The sequence below is a fragment of the Clinocottus analis genome, unplaced genomic scaffold (genome assembly GCF_023055335.1).
Source record: "Clinocottus analis isolate CAN_PGR_092001 unplaced genomic scaffold, fCliAna1.0.p SCAF_11, whole genome shotgun sequence".
NCBI lineage: Eukaryota > Metazoa > Chordata > Actinopteri > Perciformes > Cottidae > Clinocottus > Clinocottus analis.
This window is the reverse complement of record NW_027175832.1, coordinates 16,038,904-16,056,547: the sequence shown is the minus strand read 5'-3', so window position 1 is coordinate 16,056,547 and position 17,644 is coordinate 16,038,904. Positions and strand designations below refer to the sequence as shown.

At 40.0% G+C, this 17,644-nt stretch overlaps 1 protein-coding gene across 7 annotated transcripts in view; it reads right to left on the bottom strand.

Annotated features, from left to right (window-relative positions):
• pde1cb (phosphodiesterase 1C, calmodulin-dependent b) overlaps positions 1 to 17,644 on the bottom strand; it is a 79,999-nt gene that overhangs the window by 39,123 nt on the left and 23,232 nt on the right. For 3 of the 7 annotated variants that reach the window (XM_068569603.1, XM_068569548.1, XM_068569564.1), the window contains one exon: positions 9,337 to 9,363. The exons of 2 other annotated variants lie outside the window; for them this stretch is intronic. In XM_068569603.1, coding sequence (XP_068425704.1) covers positions 9,337 to 9,363 — 27 coding nt within the window. Of the gene's footprint in view, positions 1 to 9,336; positions 9,364 to 13,284; positions 13,723 to 17,644 lie in introns of those variants that run through there. 2 more of the 7 variants (XM_068569583.1, XM_068569593.1) reach the window with 2 other exon arrangements.

Here is a 17,644-nt window from a genome sequence, read left to right as displayed (position 1 = left end):
AATAATAAATAATTTGGTTTTGTTTTCAAAGATAAAAAATGTGTATTTCCAAAGTCAAGCATGAACCTTCAAACGCATAACTGATGTTGTAACATCTGCTTACAACTACACTGTGTTATTAATAATTTCTTCAGCGTTTATCCTGCTGATTGAAGCATTTCAATATCATTCGGTAGTGCGTGGTACTATAGCTGCTGCTTTTTTGTTCGAGTCAAGAGAAAAATTTCAATCTCTCTAAACCCGACTGTGTTAGCGTGTGTCAGGATATTGAACATGGTTGAGGAAACGTGTGAGGCAAACAGTGTGAAGTCCCCATGAATTGAACTGCAGTAAAGTGAACTACTGTGCTGTATGTTTATTTTCTGGAAAGGATGTTTAGTCCAGCCTGTCCAAAGGAGCGTTTAAAAAAACGCTGACAGAAAACAGAGACCTAACTACGTCACTGCTGTGAGTCACAGCATTTCTCCGAAATTAACATCAAAGGGGAAAAAAAGCAGGTTTATTCACATGGTCACACATTCATACAAAGCAATGCGGGAATAATCAGAAAACTCAAAAGAAGCACATATGAATATTTGCAAACTTGTCACAATCTCTCTCACACACAAACAAGCACACAACTGAAGTGTTTCTCAATCCTTCCATATTTGACAAAAGAGCTTTCTACTAAGTGACAAAGAACATGCTTCACTTTACGATGCCAAATTATTCACTGTCCACTGTTTACATAACGGCTTTGCAGCAGCAAGCTGCAACGCACCCCATCGCTAATCATGCCATTATCTACATGGCTACTGTCCAACAGCCTGAATGCATGTTTAACAAAACAATTAAGAGATGGTGAGCTGGAACTTGTTATAAAGCGGAGTAAAGCCGAGCGGAGCTGCAGATTCAGAAGATAATTCTCTGAAAGTAGCTAATGAGTGAGCCATGTGGCTTCATTCTCATCTCTGTTGGGAGTTGCATCAGTACAGGATGAGATTCTGATTTATTTAGATCTGAAGTCACTGTTAAAAGAGAGATAATTGTACTGTTACTGAACTATTATTTTTGTAACTTGTAGCTATAAAAAACTATTATAGGAATATCTGAGCTTTTTTATGGTTGTGTTTAGAGGCCGGCAGCACTTAATGGTTTAATACAAAGAAAAGTCGGCAGTGACGGCAGACACAATGTGTTTATTAACATGTAACATGGAAAAGGCTAGAAGCACTGTGAGAGTCTTTTTTTTCTTTCAATTTCTCCAGTGCCTTCAGTACCATCCAGCCTTTGCTTCTGAGGGACAAGCTGGAGCAGACCAGGGTGGACCACTACCTCACTGCATGGATCCCAGACTACCTCACCAACCGTCCCCAGTATGTGCGGACACAGGAGTGAGAGTCAGAGCGGGTGTCCTGCAGCACAAGGAACCGTTCTGGCTCCATTCCCCTTCACCATATACACCTTATACTTCAAATACAACGCTGCTAACTGCCACATACAGAGGTTCTCTGATGGCTCTGCAATCAACTGCCTCATTTCTGCCGATGATGACAGGGAAAACAGGGATACTAAATCAGGACTTTTTAGGATGATGCCAGGAGAACCACCTCCAAATCCACTCTGGTAAAACTAGACTCTGGGTAAACGCTCTCCTACGGAACTACTGAACATCCATGAAATGGACATTGACATTGTAAAATCTTACAAGTAGTGTTCAATTGAACAAAAAACTGGGTCGCACTCATGCACAAAGCAGGGACACAGCAGACTCTTTCTGCTGAGGAGACTGAGCAGCATCATGACAGCTGACAGGAATTAGACTGACAAAGCTGTTAAGGAAGGCCAGCAGTGTGCTGGGGTGTCCATTGGATATGGAGATGGTGGGAGACAGGAGTATAATGGCAAAGCCCTTATCCCTGATGAACAACACCTTCAACCCCTTGCAGAACACTCTGGCAGCTTTGCACAGCTCCTTCAGCCACCGGCTGATTCATCCCCGGTATGTGAAGGAGAGGTATCCAAAGTCCTTCCGTCTTGCTGCTGTCAGGCTGCACAACCAACTGAGCTTGCAGTAGACCACAGAAAAACCCTTCAATCACTTTGGTCACTTTAATTACTTTTAACTAGTGCAATACAAATATATTTTATATAGTGTTTTATTTTGTCTGTATATATAATACTGCTATTGTTGATTATTTACTGTTTGTATTACTGCTTTACTGTTTATTTATATTTATAGTACTTGTTTTTTTAATTTTATTTTACTATGTGTCTCTTGTGTGCACTTGTGTCTGCTGCTGTAATCCTGCAATGTTCACACTACGCGACTAATAAAGGATTATCTGTTTTTATATTATCTTAACCAAAACATCGATATTTCCCTTTCCTTAACCAAAGTGCTTTAGTTGCCTAAAGATGGCCACAAACTGGATTTAGGATGGGATCACCTGCTGTTTGTATGTTCTACATGCACTCAACTACCTCAGATACATAAATTCAGCAATTCAGTCACAGTCTCTGAACAAAATTAAGACTATCACCACAACATCATTTTTATCTTATTTTTTTTTACAAGTTCTAGTAATGCAAGATCACCCAGAGCTCATTCCTTTCTGGCACTTAAATTGGCTTTCATAGCACTGAGCGGCTCAGTAAACATTGCTTAGATCCATCCATGCATTATATCCATCTCCTGCTTTAGCAAGAAAAGCCTATTTGGCCACCATGGTCTTTCACATTGGATAGGACAACGGTTATGGGCCACAGAAGGTATTTGAATACATTATATGTAAGGTCTGCGACTCCCACTAGGACCTAAATGACTGGGTTAGCTGGAGATGAATAAGGTACGATGATAGACAGCTGAATGGAAAGAAACGCACATGCAGCACTCACACATACACACACACACACACACACACACACACACACACACACACACACACACAGATTGCTGTCGGGCATCACACATGAGTACACACATTCAGTTTACAAAAACACTACAGGATGCGCACAGCCTATTTTTCACAATCTCACACAGTGTGGCCAAATATGTTCTCTCTCTGCTCAAACAGACACTGATAAAAAGTCACACATTTCTGCTCTATCTCAACATCTACTTGGGGTAATACCCTGAGGACTAACATTCAGCAGGGTGCAGGCTAGAGGTGGGATGGAGTTGCAGGGGGGGTTGGAGGAAGGATGGATATAAACAACCAGATTAAAGAGACAATCTGCACCATAAATCTGCAATATTATCTGCTGCAGGCGCAGGAAGGGGAAGGCGTGTGAGCTGGGCTGGCACCAAGAAAGCCTGTGACGTCCCTGTTCTCATCTCCACCGTATAAGCTCAACTATAGGATAAAGGCCTATCATTTAGGTCTTTGTAATCAATCTTCAGAATCGCAATACACTTAGCTCAATAATTTCCTTTTGAGGTAGGCAAAGAGAGAGAAAATAATTAGTGTAGAAGCCCTTTGCTGCAGAACGAAAATGCACCACTTTGACATATACGCTTTTTTGATGCCCAGCAAGTAAAAAAAAAAGAAATATTTCTAAGTGATTTGCCCCATTGTGTGCAGCTAATGTAGGGTATTGCTTGGTCTGAATGAAAAATCCATATTCACTGTTCAGTACAGCAGCTGCTTGTCCATGTATTTCATATCACAGAATGTGTATATTCTGTTTTTAGTATGTGCATATGCGCCGATGCACCAACTGAAGGGTGTCTTTTGGCACCTGTGGGGTTTAGAAAACTGTGAAGTATGCTAACTGAGACAGTTACCTCAGACAATAACAGAGTTCCTGATGTGGAGCAAAGGGGAAGGAAAAGGGAAAAACAAAAAGAAAACAAAACGATCAGTTGAGAGGAATGTAATTAGTCCAAGTGTGGAGATTCATTTGAGCCGGGCAATTACCCCTCTAATCATCAGGTAGTAGAGGAGGAGAGATGGGGTGAGGGAGGAAGGAGGGGAACAGAGCTCGGAGTGAGAAAAGAAACAGCAAGAAGGCATAATCAGTCGTGTATCCATGCTGTAAACCACAGCAAGAAAATGAAAGCAGAGGGTTCCTTGTAATAATGCCCTATAATCGATACACTGTTCAAATTAAAGTGGTGATATTTGTAACCATATTTTATCTCTCTCTCAAAATTTGAGAGAGAGATTTTAAGAGGTTGTTAATGACAGTGTGAGTGTAAATAAATAGAGTAAGCGCGAAGATAGTTCTCCTGAACGTAGTAGTAAAGTATAGATAGTAGTATTGTAAGTCTAGTCTTTCCTTTTAAATTGATAAAACAGTGTGCAGCATCATTGTGTTTTCAGTCATTATCTGAGCTCATCATCATCTTTATTGTAATTCCTAGTCCTTATAGATCAAGAGACAAGTATTTGTTTGGTTCATGATATGCATGTGGTCGTATTTTTTCCGTAGCCAGTTAAATCCAAAGCCAAACCAATAACAGTATTGCACTGTTGCCCCCAAATGAATCATGTCCAATAAATAGCTCAATAGCAGTGGTGACAAATGGCCTCTAACCTCAGAAAAGAGAGACAGCGAGTCTTGGGTAATGGCATCTAATGGGCTGTTCTTAAAAGGCAGCCAGTGCCTGAAAGATTTGCTGACTGATTACTGACAGTAACCAAAGAGTTCAATTTTGGTCCCTGTGAATCTCAGATTGATGATATCGGTCGTCATCGCCTTTTCTGTTGCTCTTTACTTCTTTAGTCAATGCATTTAGGTCTTCATTGACTGTTCCCTTTGTTGTTATTTCTTTGCACAAGTTATACTTTACTATGAGGACCAAGCGCTAACTATACATGTATTACTTTTTCAGGTAATTTTACCTCTTATCTTACAATTATATATATATATATATATGTATATATATATATATATATATATATATATATATATATATATATATATGTATATATATATATATATATATATGTATATATATATATATATATATATATGTATATATATATATATATATATATATATATATATATATATATATATATATGTATATATATATATATATATTTATATATATATATATATAATTTTATCAAATATTTGTTAACATTTTTTATAATATTGTTATATGTTACAGATCCATAGCCAGAATTGTATTTGTCTATTGTTCATTATTTATTTTTTTACCTACATACCGACATATCCACAATCCAAACAAAAGTCACTACCCCTGAATCTCAAAACTTCTGTCCTTCACAAACACATATTTATAAACAAAGACTGACGGGCAAATTCACAAAGAATGAATTCCGGCTGAAGATAGCACTATGAATTGAGCGTCACATGAAACAACTACATCTACCCCGCCTATCTACCTCATCTGATCCACAAATTACACTGCAGATATTGCAGCGCAATCACACCCATAATGTTGACCTCTTATTGCAACTACCCAAGTGGCAAAGAATGAAATGTGCTTTTGTGCTAAGAACACAGTAGCCAGAACAATGTAAGGGAGAAAAAGAAAAATGTAGTTTTCAAACCAAGATCCTGAAGGACAGGTGCAGAGCATTCCTCAAATGTACTATTTGTGCAGGTTTATCAGTCTCCAAAGCCAAACAATCCTTTAATGAATTAACCTATGAGTGTCTGAAAACTGGAGCAAAGTGAGGAGACAAGAGTATAGATACCTAAGTCAGTACTGCCACTGGAAACATGTACTGTAGCCCTGCACACACATAGCAGCCCTTTGAGTAAGCCAAGAGACACAAACACTCTCACATAGACACAGACAGAGACAAAGACACACACAGACACACACCCACACCCACACACACACACACACACACACACACACACACACACACACACACACTCTTAACAGAGTTGGCAACTGGGCAGACTAACATAAGGCCATTTAAGGCTGGATGCTTGCCTGGATAAGAAGGCAAAACACTTAAAGCCTTTGAAAGCTGGGCTATAAGGAGGGACCACTGTAGCATATTTAGATTTGAGCAAGAGCCTATTTCATTCAGAGCTGTATTCAGGCACCTGTCAGGGAATACAAAGAGACACACAAACCATCAACTAGTTGCTTTGTATATGAACAATCAGTGTAAGTGGTGGTGCTTGGGTGATCAATGCCTTTTTTGTAATCCTAAGAAAAAGGGGTAGGGTTTTTCTTATTTGGCAAGTGGTTTGAATCAAATTACTATCTGGCACATTCAGCTTGAGATTAAACATAGATTTCTGAAATAAATGACACATTTTGAATCGACCGTTCACCAAACCCATCCCCTGGATGATTGTCCAATCACAGCTCCCGCCAAACTCGATCGTTTAACAAACACATACTTAATTATTAATACTACTTGTGTGTGTTTGTGTGTGTGTGTGTGCCAAGGTGAAGCGCCTCTGCAGCGCAATGCTGCAGTTCATGAGGAGTTTACGGAACAGCAAAGATTATTGTCTTGTATTAGTAAAACTGAAACTTACTTTATGAAACTAGAAATAAAACAATACATTTCACCAGTTCTACTTACTTAATAAATATGTCAATTATGCATGCAAACAGGGTTATGTTAGCGAGCACGTAAATGCGCCATTGTTACCTCTGCGGCGCGTGAATGGTAAGTTTGACGGCGCATAGCAACAGTAACCAAAAGGGTGCGGGGATGAGAAAAACGTAAATTGTTGAACGAGCACAATAGTGACCATGTGACCAAAATAGTAATGGGCAAACTGTTTCCAAACACACATAAGTAACAGGATCAAAGACCTAGATAGAAATTGTTCCAGTCTTTACAGCCTTTCCTCCGTCTCTCTTTACTCTCTTTGCACACAAACACTCTTCTCCGCCATCCCTCCATCCATCCCGATGTGAAGTGGGATATCTCTCCTTCCATCTGCATGTGTTAGGGGTTGTACTGGTGTGTCAGTAATGACAATGTCCCAGTGTTCCTCTCTGCCAATTAGCCCGGCCGTAATTACACAGACACATATGGAGCTGTCAATCACCCGGCTCCTCCACACAGGAACTCACCCACCCATCAGAGTGAGCGAGAGAGGCAGAGAGACAGAGAGAGAGAACCAGGGCTTCCAACTGCTAGCTCTATACCACTCCAAACGATCACACACTGTGCCAATAAGTAGCATGAAAAGAGTTTCATCAATTACTGCGCGGCAATCCCACAGCTCACAGGAAAATGCCATGAAACGGCATTAGAGTGACGCTACAGCAACCTATTTTGGTTTCCAGCTTCAGTTGTCGAGCAGTTACAATTTCTCATTTATTGACTTAACACAAAGTGAGTGGTGCACTGTAATGTATGCATTAATAAACTGTCTTTAGAGTTAGTTCAAAATATTTGAAAATTATAAATCAATCCAGAACTGAGAACATACGGTGTTGTTTCAAAATTACCATCTTCGTCACTCTTAAAGGATAATGCTGGCGATATTCTATTTGATTGTGATTGTAAAAAACATCATGACAAGACAGAAATTAAGAATGTATTTATCCTACTATCAAGTGCCTGTGGAGTGAAAGAGCGGATTCTTCTGCGCTGTAAAGCTCCATTGTTGTCCAAAACCATCAATGAGCCACACTGTTGTGACATGTGACAGGTTCCTTCATTACAATGAGCATGGCCAGTATTTAGAGTCAATCCAACATACACGGTCCTGCTGCTGTAAATAGGCACTAAAGCACCAAATAGTATCAATCCACTTCTGAAAATAGTCCATGACAAATCCACTCATGTTTGAATAATGATTGTTAAAAACTGCAGTGCCCAGCTGTTGTAGGAAATTACTTAGTCAATATGTTTGTGACTGGATTTTAAAGATTTGCACCTTCAATAATACAAACGGTATTGTAGTTGGGTGCCATGAACAAGTCAATAAAGTCAAAAAGGATGAGGATACAAATGAGGATACAGTACACTTTAAAACGCATTTTAAAGTGCACTGTACATTTCACTTGGTGGATGCCTGCTGGACGTCACAACCTGATCAGTGTTGAATGTAAACTAAATAAAATGTTGACTGACAAAATATAGCCTCATGACTATACCAATATGTTTAATAAATAGCACCTCAGTACATCAGTGCATTTTTTATTTTACCCATAAAATGACTGAAAAATAGCTCTGGAGTGTGTTACATGTTCCTTTACAAAGTGAGAAAAGCAATGCTTAAGTCAAGCCTGACATTGCCTTAGATATTTAAGAAGGATTCCAGTCACTCCACACAGTGAGACATATAGCTTATGAATAAAGCGCTGGTATCGGCTGATTTTGGCTGACAAAGCCCAAAAGTATCAGAATCAGTATCAGGTCTGACAGGTTGGATCTGTGCATATTTTCTTGAGAGAGAGACAGTGATGGAAGAGAAGCTGTTTAGGACACCCAGGAAGTATAAATACACACTACAGACATGCATACAATACATATCAAGCTGGGAGATTCAACCACTTACAACAAAAGCATCTCGCTAGTTTAATTTCTAAATCAGACTAAATATTATAATACTAAAAGGTCATTTTTATAGTCACTTTGACAAGGTCTTTTGGGTCCTCTAAAGCCATACAATATGCAATTTGCATCAGATGAATAATGAAGGACAATAAAAGCATGTTTCAGATCAATACTGAAACATCTTTAACAAATGATACTTAAATCTGCATAACCCACGCATCCAGTGGCATTAATGAATCCTTGCTTTCGTGCTTGTAAATTAATGCATGCAAGTCTCAGATAATGGAAGGCCTGATTTCCCCTGAGCATCGCCAACAGAAATAAACAAATGAGAGTTTAATAATAAAGAAGATAATGTGCATGGCACTCGAGTTCTTTGTCAATCTTCAAAATGCTGTGAGTTGTTTATGATTCTAAAACAACTGCGTCCCCATAATTTCTGTCCATTATGCGCGAGATATGAGTTGACACTTGAATCAACACAAGAGAGAAGGAGCAAGAGAAAGCAAGAGTATTTATTTGTGCATACAAGTGTGACAACGTGTGTTTGAATAGTGCAGCTGAGATCTGTGACCCTCTTAAATGAAGGTTGGTGAAAAGAGGAGAGAATAATGATGATGATAATAATAATCATAATCATAATAGCAATAATAATATATTTAATTGAAATTGCACTTTTATAACAGAGTTGCAAAGTGCTTTGCAAGACAAGAAACAATGAATAAAGAGGGAAGGAAAAAAAAAGGTTGGAGTAAGTCCAGAGTGAGGTCCAGGGATGGAGGAGGGAGGGAGAAAATCCAGAAATCGGGGGAGTGTACAGGAGGAGGATGATGAGATGGGACGGAAAGGAGGGAGGTATGAGGAGGAGGAGATCCTGTGTCCCAGCAGCAAGTCTTACCTCTGGGACGTCTTCTTGTACTTGCGCCTGACAGAGAGACAAAACAGGTGGATAGTGAGACATCAATTTAAATGTTTCTCTTGTTTACACGTTGGATTTCTTAACAAGGAAATTGCAGGAAAGACATTGGGCATCACCTAAGAACCACAACTTCAGAGTTTTGCAATATTTCCGAAAATCGTCTCATTCTTAAAATGTTCTTCAGTTGCATGAGAGATGAGCGGATAGTCAGGGTTAAAATTTAATATCACACGGAAATGAACTCCAGTAAATATTATGTCGTTCACCATTACATCAACAGCATGGTTTGCAGATAATGTTTGGGAAAAAATCCCTACGTCCAATAGCTGACTCGGGTGTTTATGCAGGTTTCTGTCCTACCGTGTTTACGTTATAATAATAATAATAATAATAATAATAATAATAATAATAATAATAATCGTAGAGCCAATGAGACAGCAGACATTATCGCAAAAAAATACAAATAACATATCGGGAGAATTACACTGCATCTGATTTGTAGATTTAGACATTAAATGTAAACAAATTAATATATTTAAAAAAGTAATATTAGTATTATTCAGTTTCAAAAATAATAATGCAAATGCTAACAATCGCTTATGCAGATGAGGCGTTTAAAAGAGGCATAAGGATATGCAAAAGCACGTGCAGACACACACACACACACACACACACACACACACACACACACACACACACACACACACACACACACACACACACACACACACATTAACTGCAGTCAGGAACACTGTCAGTCATCCTAACATTTGGCCTAAAACACAAACACAACTTTATGAAGAGGTAACAGCATTGGCTCTAAAAGTGTAATGCCTACAAACAAACAAACAAACACACACACACACACACACACACACACACACACACACACACACAGGGAGAGAGGCCCACTCTTAAAGCACTCATAATAGCAAAGTGGAGGAGAGGATGGACCCACTTGCAGCTCCACAATAGACATGGATTAAAATTCCAGTCAGGCAGAATTCATAGCACTTAGATGATTTGTTCCTCAAGCTCAATGTAAAAGTGCAAGCTAAGGAAGTTATTTCCTGTAAAAGATATGTTAAGAGCTCCCTCAAGACTAGTAAGAAAAAAAGATTTAATCATTCACTCAGGGCCCATCAAGCTATTAAAATGAAACAGACACAAAGTGTGTCACAATGAGATGGTTGCCATTTAAAACTCACAACACTCTCGCACACAGCGAAAAAGTTTAAAGTTCAAAAGGATATGGATAGCAAAATAGACATAGATAAGAATAAATAACAAAATGAGAAAAATTTGAGTATGCGCATGTCCTATTCTCCTAACTTCTTCTTCTGTCCTGTATTCCACCTTTGACACTTCCCCCTCCTCACTGAGCTCTCTTTAGGTCCAAATATGTGTGTCAACCACACAGCGCTTCTTCTAATTAGCTGGCTTTAATGCAATGTCCTCAGCATAATGAGGATGTGGGTTGAAAGGGGTCATGGAAATTCCAAGATTTATTGTAATTATAAAGGTTACAGGAAGCAGCATTTCAACCTTTATATTTGTGTGGTGTTTTCAAACAGCTGGTTGGATGGCTAACCGCTGCTTGTTTGTCTTGGATTATCTTATTTTATGTTAGTCAGTGCATTACAAATCGGTTGGTTCCACAAAGCGGACACAGCATCCTTGATCCTCCTTCGACCAAATCTAAGATGCCCTTCCCTTAAAGGGAGCTCTCTGTGATGAACTGTTGATCAAGTGATTAAATAATTTATTGATTTCCATTAATCAGGCTGTGACGCCGAGGTCGGCCATGTTGCAGTGATCTTATTTACCAATGGAAATCCATTGGAATTCATTCTCCGATGATAAAAACAGAAATGTGCCTTTAAAACACAAGACGCTGCTCATGCCTTGCTCAGTGGATGTCACCAGCCTTTAGACTGCGTCATTCATGGTTGAGCAGAGGGAAAACTGTCCAAAGCAAATGCTCTCTCTGTCTATCCATGGATGATCTGTGTCCTCTGTGGAGCACACTGTGCCAGAGAGAAAGCTGTGATAGCCATCCAGCACACACGAGTGTGAACAAACACACATAACATACAGCTGCCAAACAAATCTCCAATGGTGAGCTGGCAGCACATACAGTAAATGTCACCAAGCCGCTAAATATGCATCCAATATATATCTTCCACACAAGCACAACCTTTCCCGATTGCACATACACAACCATATACTGCATAGTGTCGATTCCACCTTTTAAACACAAAACATACACTGTGAAGCGTCAACATCTGTGGGGGCTGCCTGTCAGTTGGAGCTCCCTCTCTTCTGATGGAGGCTCTTTTTGAGATTAAAGGCTAATGTGATCTCTGACACGCAACAGGAGCCCTCAGAGCTCCGAGCAGACTGCAGCGTTGTCGTGATGAGAAAAGGAAAAAAATAAATAAAGGCCGGGCCCCCGTTACATTCATCTGACTCACTATCCATCAAATATCCCAAAAGACAAACGGTTATGATAGAGAATTCATGACAGTGACCAAATGAAAAGACAATGAAGTCATCCGAGGAAACTAAATGTGGCAGCGGATGATGGTGGAGGGACCCACATATTGGGCTTCTGACACAGGAAAGAGAGAGAAAACATGACTAATCATAGAACAATAAAAATGCCATACCGTGAAAATAACACAAATAAATAAATAGTGATGTGAGAGGGGAAGGGAGGAAGGCAGATCGATGAACTGCAGCCCCAAGAAACGGTTCATTCACTCAGTTGTCATCTGTGTTGCAGAAGGAAACTGCATTTCATTCAGACGTCCACCGGTAACATGAAATATTTCTTTCCTAACGCAACCCTCCGAGCGACACTGCCGTCTCCTCCCCCTGCTGAGTGAGAAGGAGGAGAAATGAAAATGAAAAAGAGAACATTCCCACTTCAACTTGCATATATGATGTGTGGGGCTCGATCCAAAGGGTGAAAGGTCACAGAGACGTTGATAGGTTCGTGGGTGTGGGGAAGTATTATTATGGTATAGAGGGTTTCTAAAAAAAAGGATCTGGTAGACATTTGAAATGTGAGGCTTGAGCGGCTTTCATATTATTACAAAATAAATGGTGTTGGTGCATAAGGCGTAAAAGAGAGACAAAACAAAATAGATACAAATATAAAATGTGCCTTAACTTCAACCAACAATAGGACATTCAGTCATTCATGTCTTGTCGCATAATAATTCTACATGGACAAGTGTTACATGGTGTTAAAAGGGCAAGCAGCATGAAGAGACATTTCCTAAAAAAATGATGATGCACGGCAGTAAAAAAAAAAGCACTTTGACTTGAATAAACATGCAATAACGGTGCAATTGTGAGAAAATTCCCTCAGGTAACACTTGAACTATAACGTTTACTTTTGCAGCCCAATATTGTAAACAAGTCATTTAAAATAGTTCAAAGAAGGTAGCTCGGAGCTATTTGACTTGAATAATTCCTCTCTCTCTCTCTCTCTCTCTCTCTCTCTCTCTCTCTCTCTGACTCTCTCTCTGACTCTCTCTCTCTCTCTCTCACTCTCTCTCTCTCTCTCTCTTTCTCTATTTTTCTCTTTCTCACACACACACAAACTCAAACTTTCACACACACAAAAACAAGTTACAAATATGCAAAACTAAAGTGAGGTGGAGCTTTTATTATGACGGGAGTGTCCTGTGTATATGTTCATATCAGACTGTACCTGTGATTAAACTATTACAGATCAAGTTTAAACTCACGTGTAAATAAAGCTTTGCACGGGCACAACATATTTCTCTCACACAGAGGCATACGCAACAATACAACACACACACACACACACACACACACACACACACACACACACACACACACACACACACACACACACACACACTTGTTGGAAACAGTAAAAGTGGATATACTCACAGTCCACGGAGCCTGAGCCAAATCTTCTCAATCTGTTCTGGCTGCAGGTATTTCAGGGACGTGCTTTCAAACTCCTCAATCTCTTTGGTGGGAGACTCCATGTTCAAGTCTCAAAGAGTTCCAGATGTACCAGCAAGAGATCAAACACACACAAAAGTTTAATCCCTCTTAAGTGTGAGCAGTGAGGAAGACGCAGCACCGAGCAGAGAGAGTTTGCAATGTGGTGGAACCCAGGACGTGACCGAGGTTTCCTCTTCTTCATTCACATTTGTACCCTCAGCTGCGACAAACCGGACGTCATCCTTCCTTTTTCTCTCTTTTCTCCCTTGTTAATGTAAGAGAGTGTGTGTGACTGAAACTCAGCAACACTCCGTGCAATGCAGTGCTCAAGCAGCTGTGAAACAGTATCTCTCTCTCTTCCTCTCTCTCTTGCCTCTCTCTCTCTCTTGACTCTCTCTCTCTCTTGCCTCTCTCTCTCTCTCTCTCTCTCTCTCTCTCTCTCTCTCTCTCTCTCTCTCTCTCTCTCTCTCTCTCTCTCTCTCTCTCTCGCTCATTCGTTCACTTCTTCCCTGTGTGAGCACAGGGGTCCTGGAGCCATGCCATGCTCTCCCGGCAACAACGGGATGCAGACGACAGGGCAGCACAATCCGGGATTAACGCTCACTGCCGAGTTCACACAAGAGGGAGGGAGGAGAAACACCACCAGTCAAAGAGAGGGAGGAGTCTGGTTGATAATGAGAAACCATGTCCTGTTTCATCCATTGGAAGAAGAAGAAAAAAACAGAGGGCGTGAGGGAGGAAAATGATTGTGGATGGAAAGGAACCAGAGGGGGAGACCTCTAAGTGAAGAGATGATGAAGATGAGAGTGACCTGGATGACTGTAAGCAAATATTTGGTCAGAGGAAAGATTTGAAACGCGTGACCTTTTCCTGACTGCAAAACAGACAAAGCTTTCCCTTCTCCTTATTCTCTGATGCATAGACACTTCCACATGTACGTGTGCTTATTTCATCAGCAATATAAAGGTAAATATCATGACGCAAGTGCAGACTTCGACAGTTGTGTAGATCAACATTCAAAGGGACGAAAATGTATCCATCGTAATACATTTGCTGGACAACATGTTAAATGCCATGCCAGAGAGGATTAAACGGCGTGCAGACAGTGCATTGACACTGATTTGACTGAGATTACTCTGATCCATTGAGCTCATTCAGGACCATCCCATATTCAATCCCCCCCAGATATAATATTTTTTCTGTATCTAGCTTTCTCTGACACACACACCAGACTACAGCATGTCCTCTACAGTTCAGGGCCAAATTGTCCTTTCTGCCTCATTTGGTCAGATAATGTTTGAGGTTAACGGGCCAGTTTAACATTTTAGACGGTTTCATGATATCTGCAGCAATCACAAGGCAACAAGTCCTGATTATAAATGTGTTATATCCAATCCACTATGAAAGGTGTGTCAGTTATTGAATACTGAATATTGTAGATGCTGAGTCCTCTAGTTCTTCTTTAGAACATTTCCTTATAATCTTCTCATTTATAAAAGTATGGATCACCTTTTTGCTAACATCCCAAAATGTTCACTCTTGGTCAAAAGGTAGCAAATCCTGTGTGTTGTGATGGCAGACATATTACTATTGAATCCAATCGACTTAAAGATTTTTCCGTAACAACCTGAGAGGAATTCCAAGAAACTACCTCATAGGCACCAATGTTGTCTCAGACTGAAAAAGTCTATACGTCAGTAGACGTATAGACTACCAATACTACCACTACTACTATTTATACTATACTTCTACTACTACTGATGCTGCCACTGCTCCTGCTATCGCTACAACTTTTTCCCGGTAGTGCTACCACTACTGCTATTGCTGCTGTTACTACTACCACTACCACTACAAGTACTAGTACTACTACTATCACGACAGTATGAGAGTTTATCTTCCAGCTTTACAACAATGTATTTTAGATTCAGTTCAGCTTCTAACTCTGCCAATTGTACATTTAAACTACCAGGTTTGGAATCACTTCACATTTCTGCTTTTTCAGCAATGCTTTGCAATTCATTTGAGCTTTAAGTATTCACATGCCTTTTCTAGTTATCTCTCTATGCTTGTTATTAACTTAACCTGTGAAGCATTATACATCGTAATAACTACTTTGAAAGGTGAGAGACATTTAGGTCAAATGTTTGATATGATTGCTATAATAAACCATTTCATTGTTTTATACACTGCCTAGCCAAAAAAGTCGCCACCTAGATTTAACTACTACTGGCTACTGTACAAGCCTGTTGGGGCAGTGCTATGATCTGAGGTTCCTGCAGTTGGTCAGGTCTAGGTTCAGCAACGACCAGGTACACCAATGACCAGGTTTTTCCATCAATGGATTTTTTTCTTTCCTGATGGCACGGGCATATTCCAAGATGACAATGCCAGGATTCATCGGGCTCAAATTGTGAAAGAGTGGTTCAGGGAGCATGAGACATCATTTTCACACATAGAGGTCAGACCTTAACCCCATTGAGAATCTTTGGGATGTGCTGGAGAAGGCTTTGCCCTTCCTGCTGCTTTCTCTCCTTCTCGCGCCTTGCTCACTGGACATCTAGTTGAAACCAATTAGTTTTATCTTTTTCTGCAAGTCCAAAACTTGCAAGGATGACTCAGCCCAGACCCCCTTTCTTTGAGCCCCCTACCATACTCTTAGGTCTTTCAATTACTTGATGCAGGATGCAGGGATAATCCAAGGGTGCCACCTCAAAGAGGCTCCTGCTTTCATCTGCTGAGATGGGTCCTCTGCAAGGAGGAAGGAGAGAGGTCTGCCTGAGTGCCATGAAGCCTGCTGATGTTCTCTTCAAAGGCATACTTATCTATGTCTCTTTCTCTCTCTATCTTTGGCTTTCAGTTTCTTTCTCTTTTTGGCTGTCTTTCTTCAATCCACTATTTATTGCTGTGTTTTTCTCAGTTTTACTGGAGGTACCGTATGTATGCCGGGCCCCACGAGATCTCAAGCAACAGCTAGAGTTGACAGGTCAACTTGAGGGGAATCCACAACAGTAGCTTCATATTTCACTGCAAACTGTTCACAGGTTTGCACCCCAGGGACCTGATGTCCTGTGTCCTCTGTATGTGTAAATGTGACACTGAACAAGGTTGAGCCTTGGGAGCCTTGGTTCTCTCAAAAGTATTAACTATAGTATTGACTAAGAAGGTCAAGTTAAGCTGCATTGCACTCTGAATCTGAATAATGATACACAGAAAGTGCTGTCTGAAAAAGAAATACAAGAAAAAGTTAACTGTCTTGATTAGAAGTTTGCGAGATTTGAATGGTCTGGGTGTGGAGAGAGAAGAAGAAATGTGCTCAATAAAGGCAGATTTGTCTAATTGCATCCACCACCTCCACACAAGAACAGCAGTGTAGAATGATTCAGCATGACAAGGTTGATTTTTTTCAAAACATAATAATATACAATTTCAGTATGGTTACAGTTCAGATACGATTGTAGTTATGGAAAATATGTTAAGGTTAATAAATGGTTAAGGTGTAAGGAAGCTTCAACTGAAGTGCGTGGATGGTCAACCAGCATCTGTAATTCCTTCCCCAAAGCCTTCACGACATTATAATTGGGAGTGGGGGTGGTTTGACAATAACTGTAACTTCCCGAAGCAACAATCTGACATTCACACTCACTTGACACAGTGATAGCCTAGGCCAATATGAGCTATTTAAGTCAAACATGTTATGAGGGAGAATTAATCCTTGTTTGCTTGTTAAAAAAGCTGATAGAAATAGGTTACGTATCACTTCTTGCTCCTAATGGTTCTCTCTGTCACATTTGACAACTCTCATTATAAGATGTTTGATCACAGATAGACAATACACTCTGATATTACTAAGGGTTAAACAGAGAATAGTTATAACATCTCACATTATCTACAAAAAAGGTCTCTGATGCATAACATAGCAGAAGGAGAATGCAGTCTTGTTGAGAGTTAAGGCCCTGAGTCTCTGCACTGAAATCTCAGGGAATATTTAAATGGTATTGCCAACTGATGAATGAAACACCTCAGGCACTGTGACATTGTGGCTAGTTTTGACCACTGGATGGGGAGAGGGTCAATACAACAATGTTCATGCAAGCATGTAATGAAATATTAGGAATACATGGAGGTCTTTTGCTTGTTCCTCATTTCTAAATGATATGTTGTTGTTGCGAAGGAATCTGAGGTATTAGCACTCTGACAGAAATATTCTAACAGATAGACGTCACAAAGCAATGCAACATTCTTCATGTAGTCAAATAGCAGAATGTGAGTAAAAGCTTTGCCTTCTGGGGAGGGGAGCTAT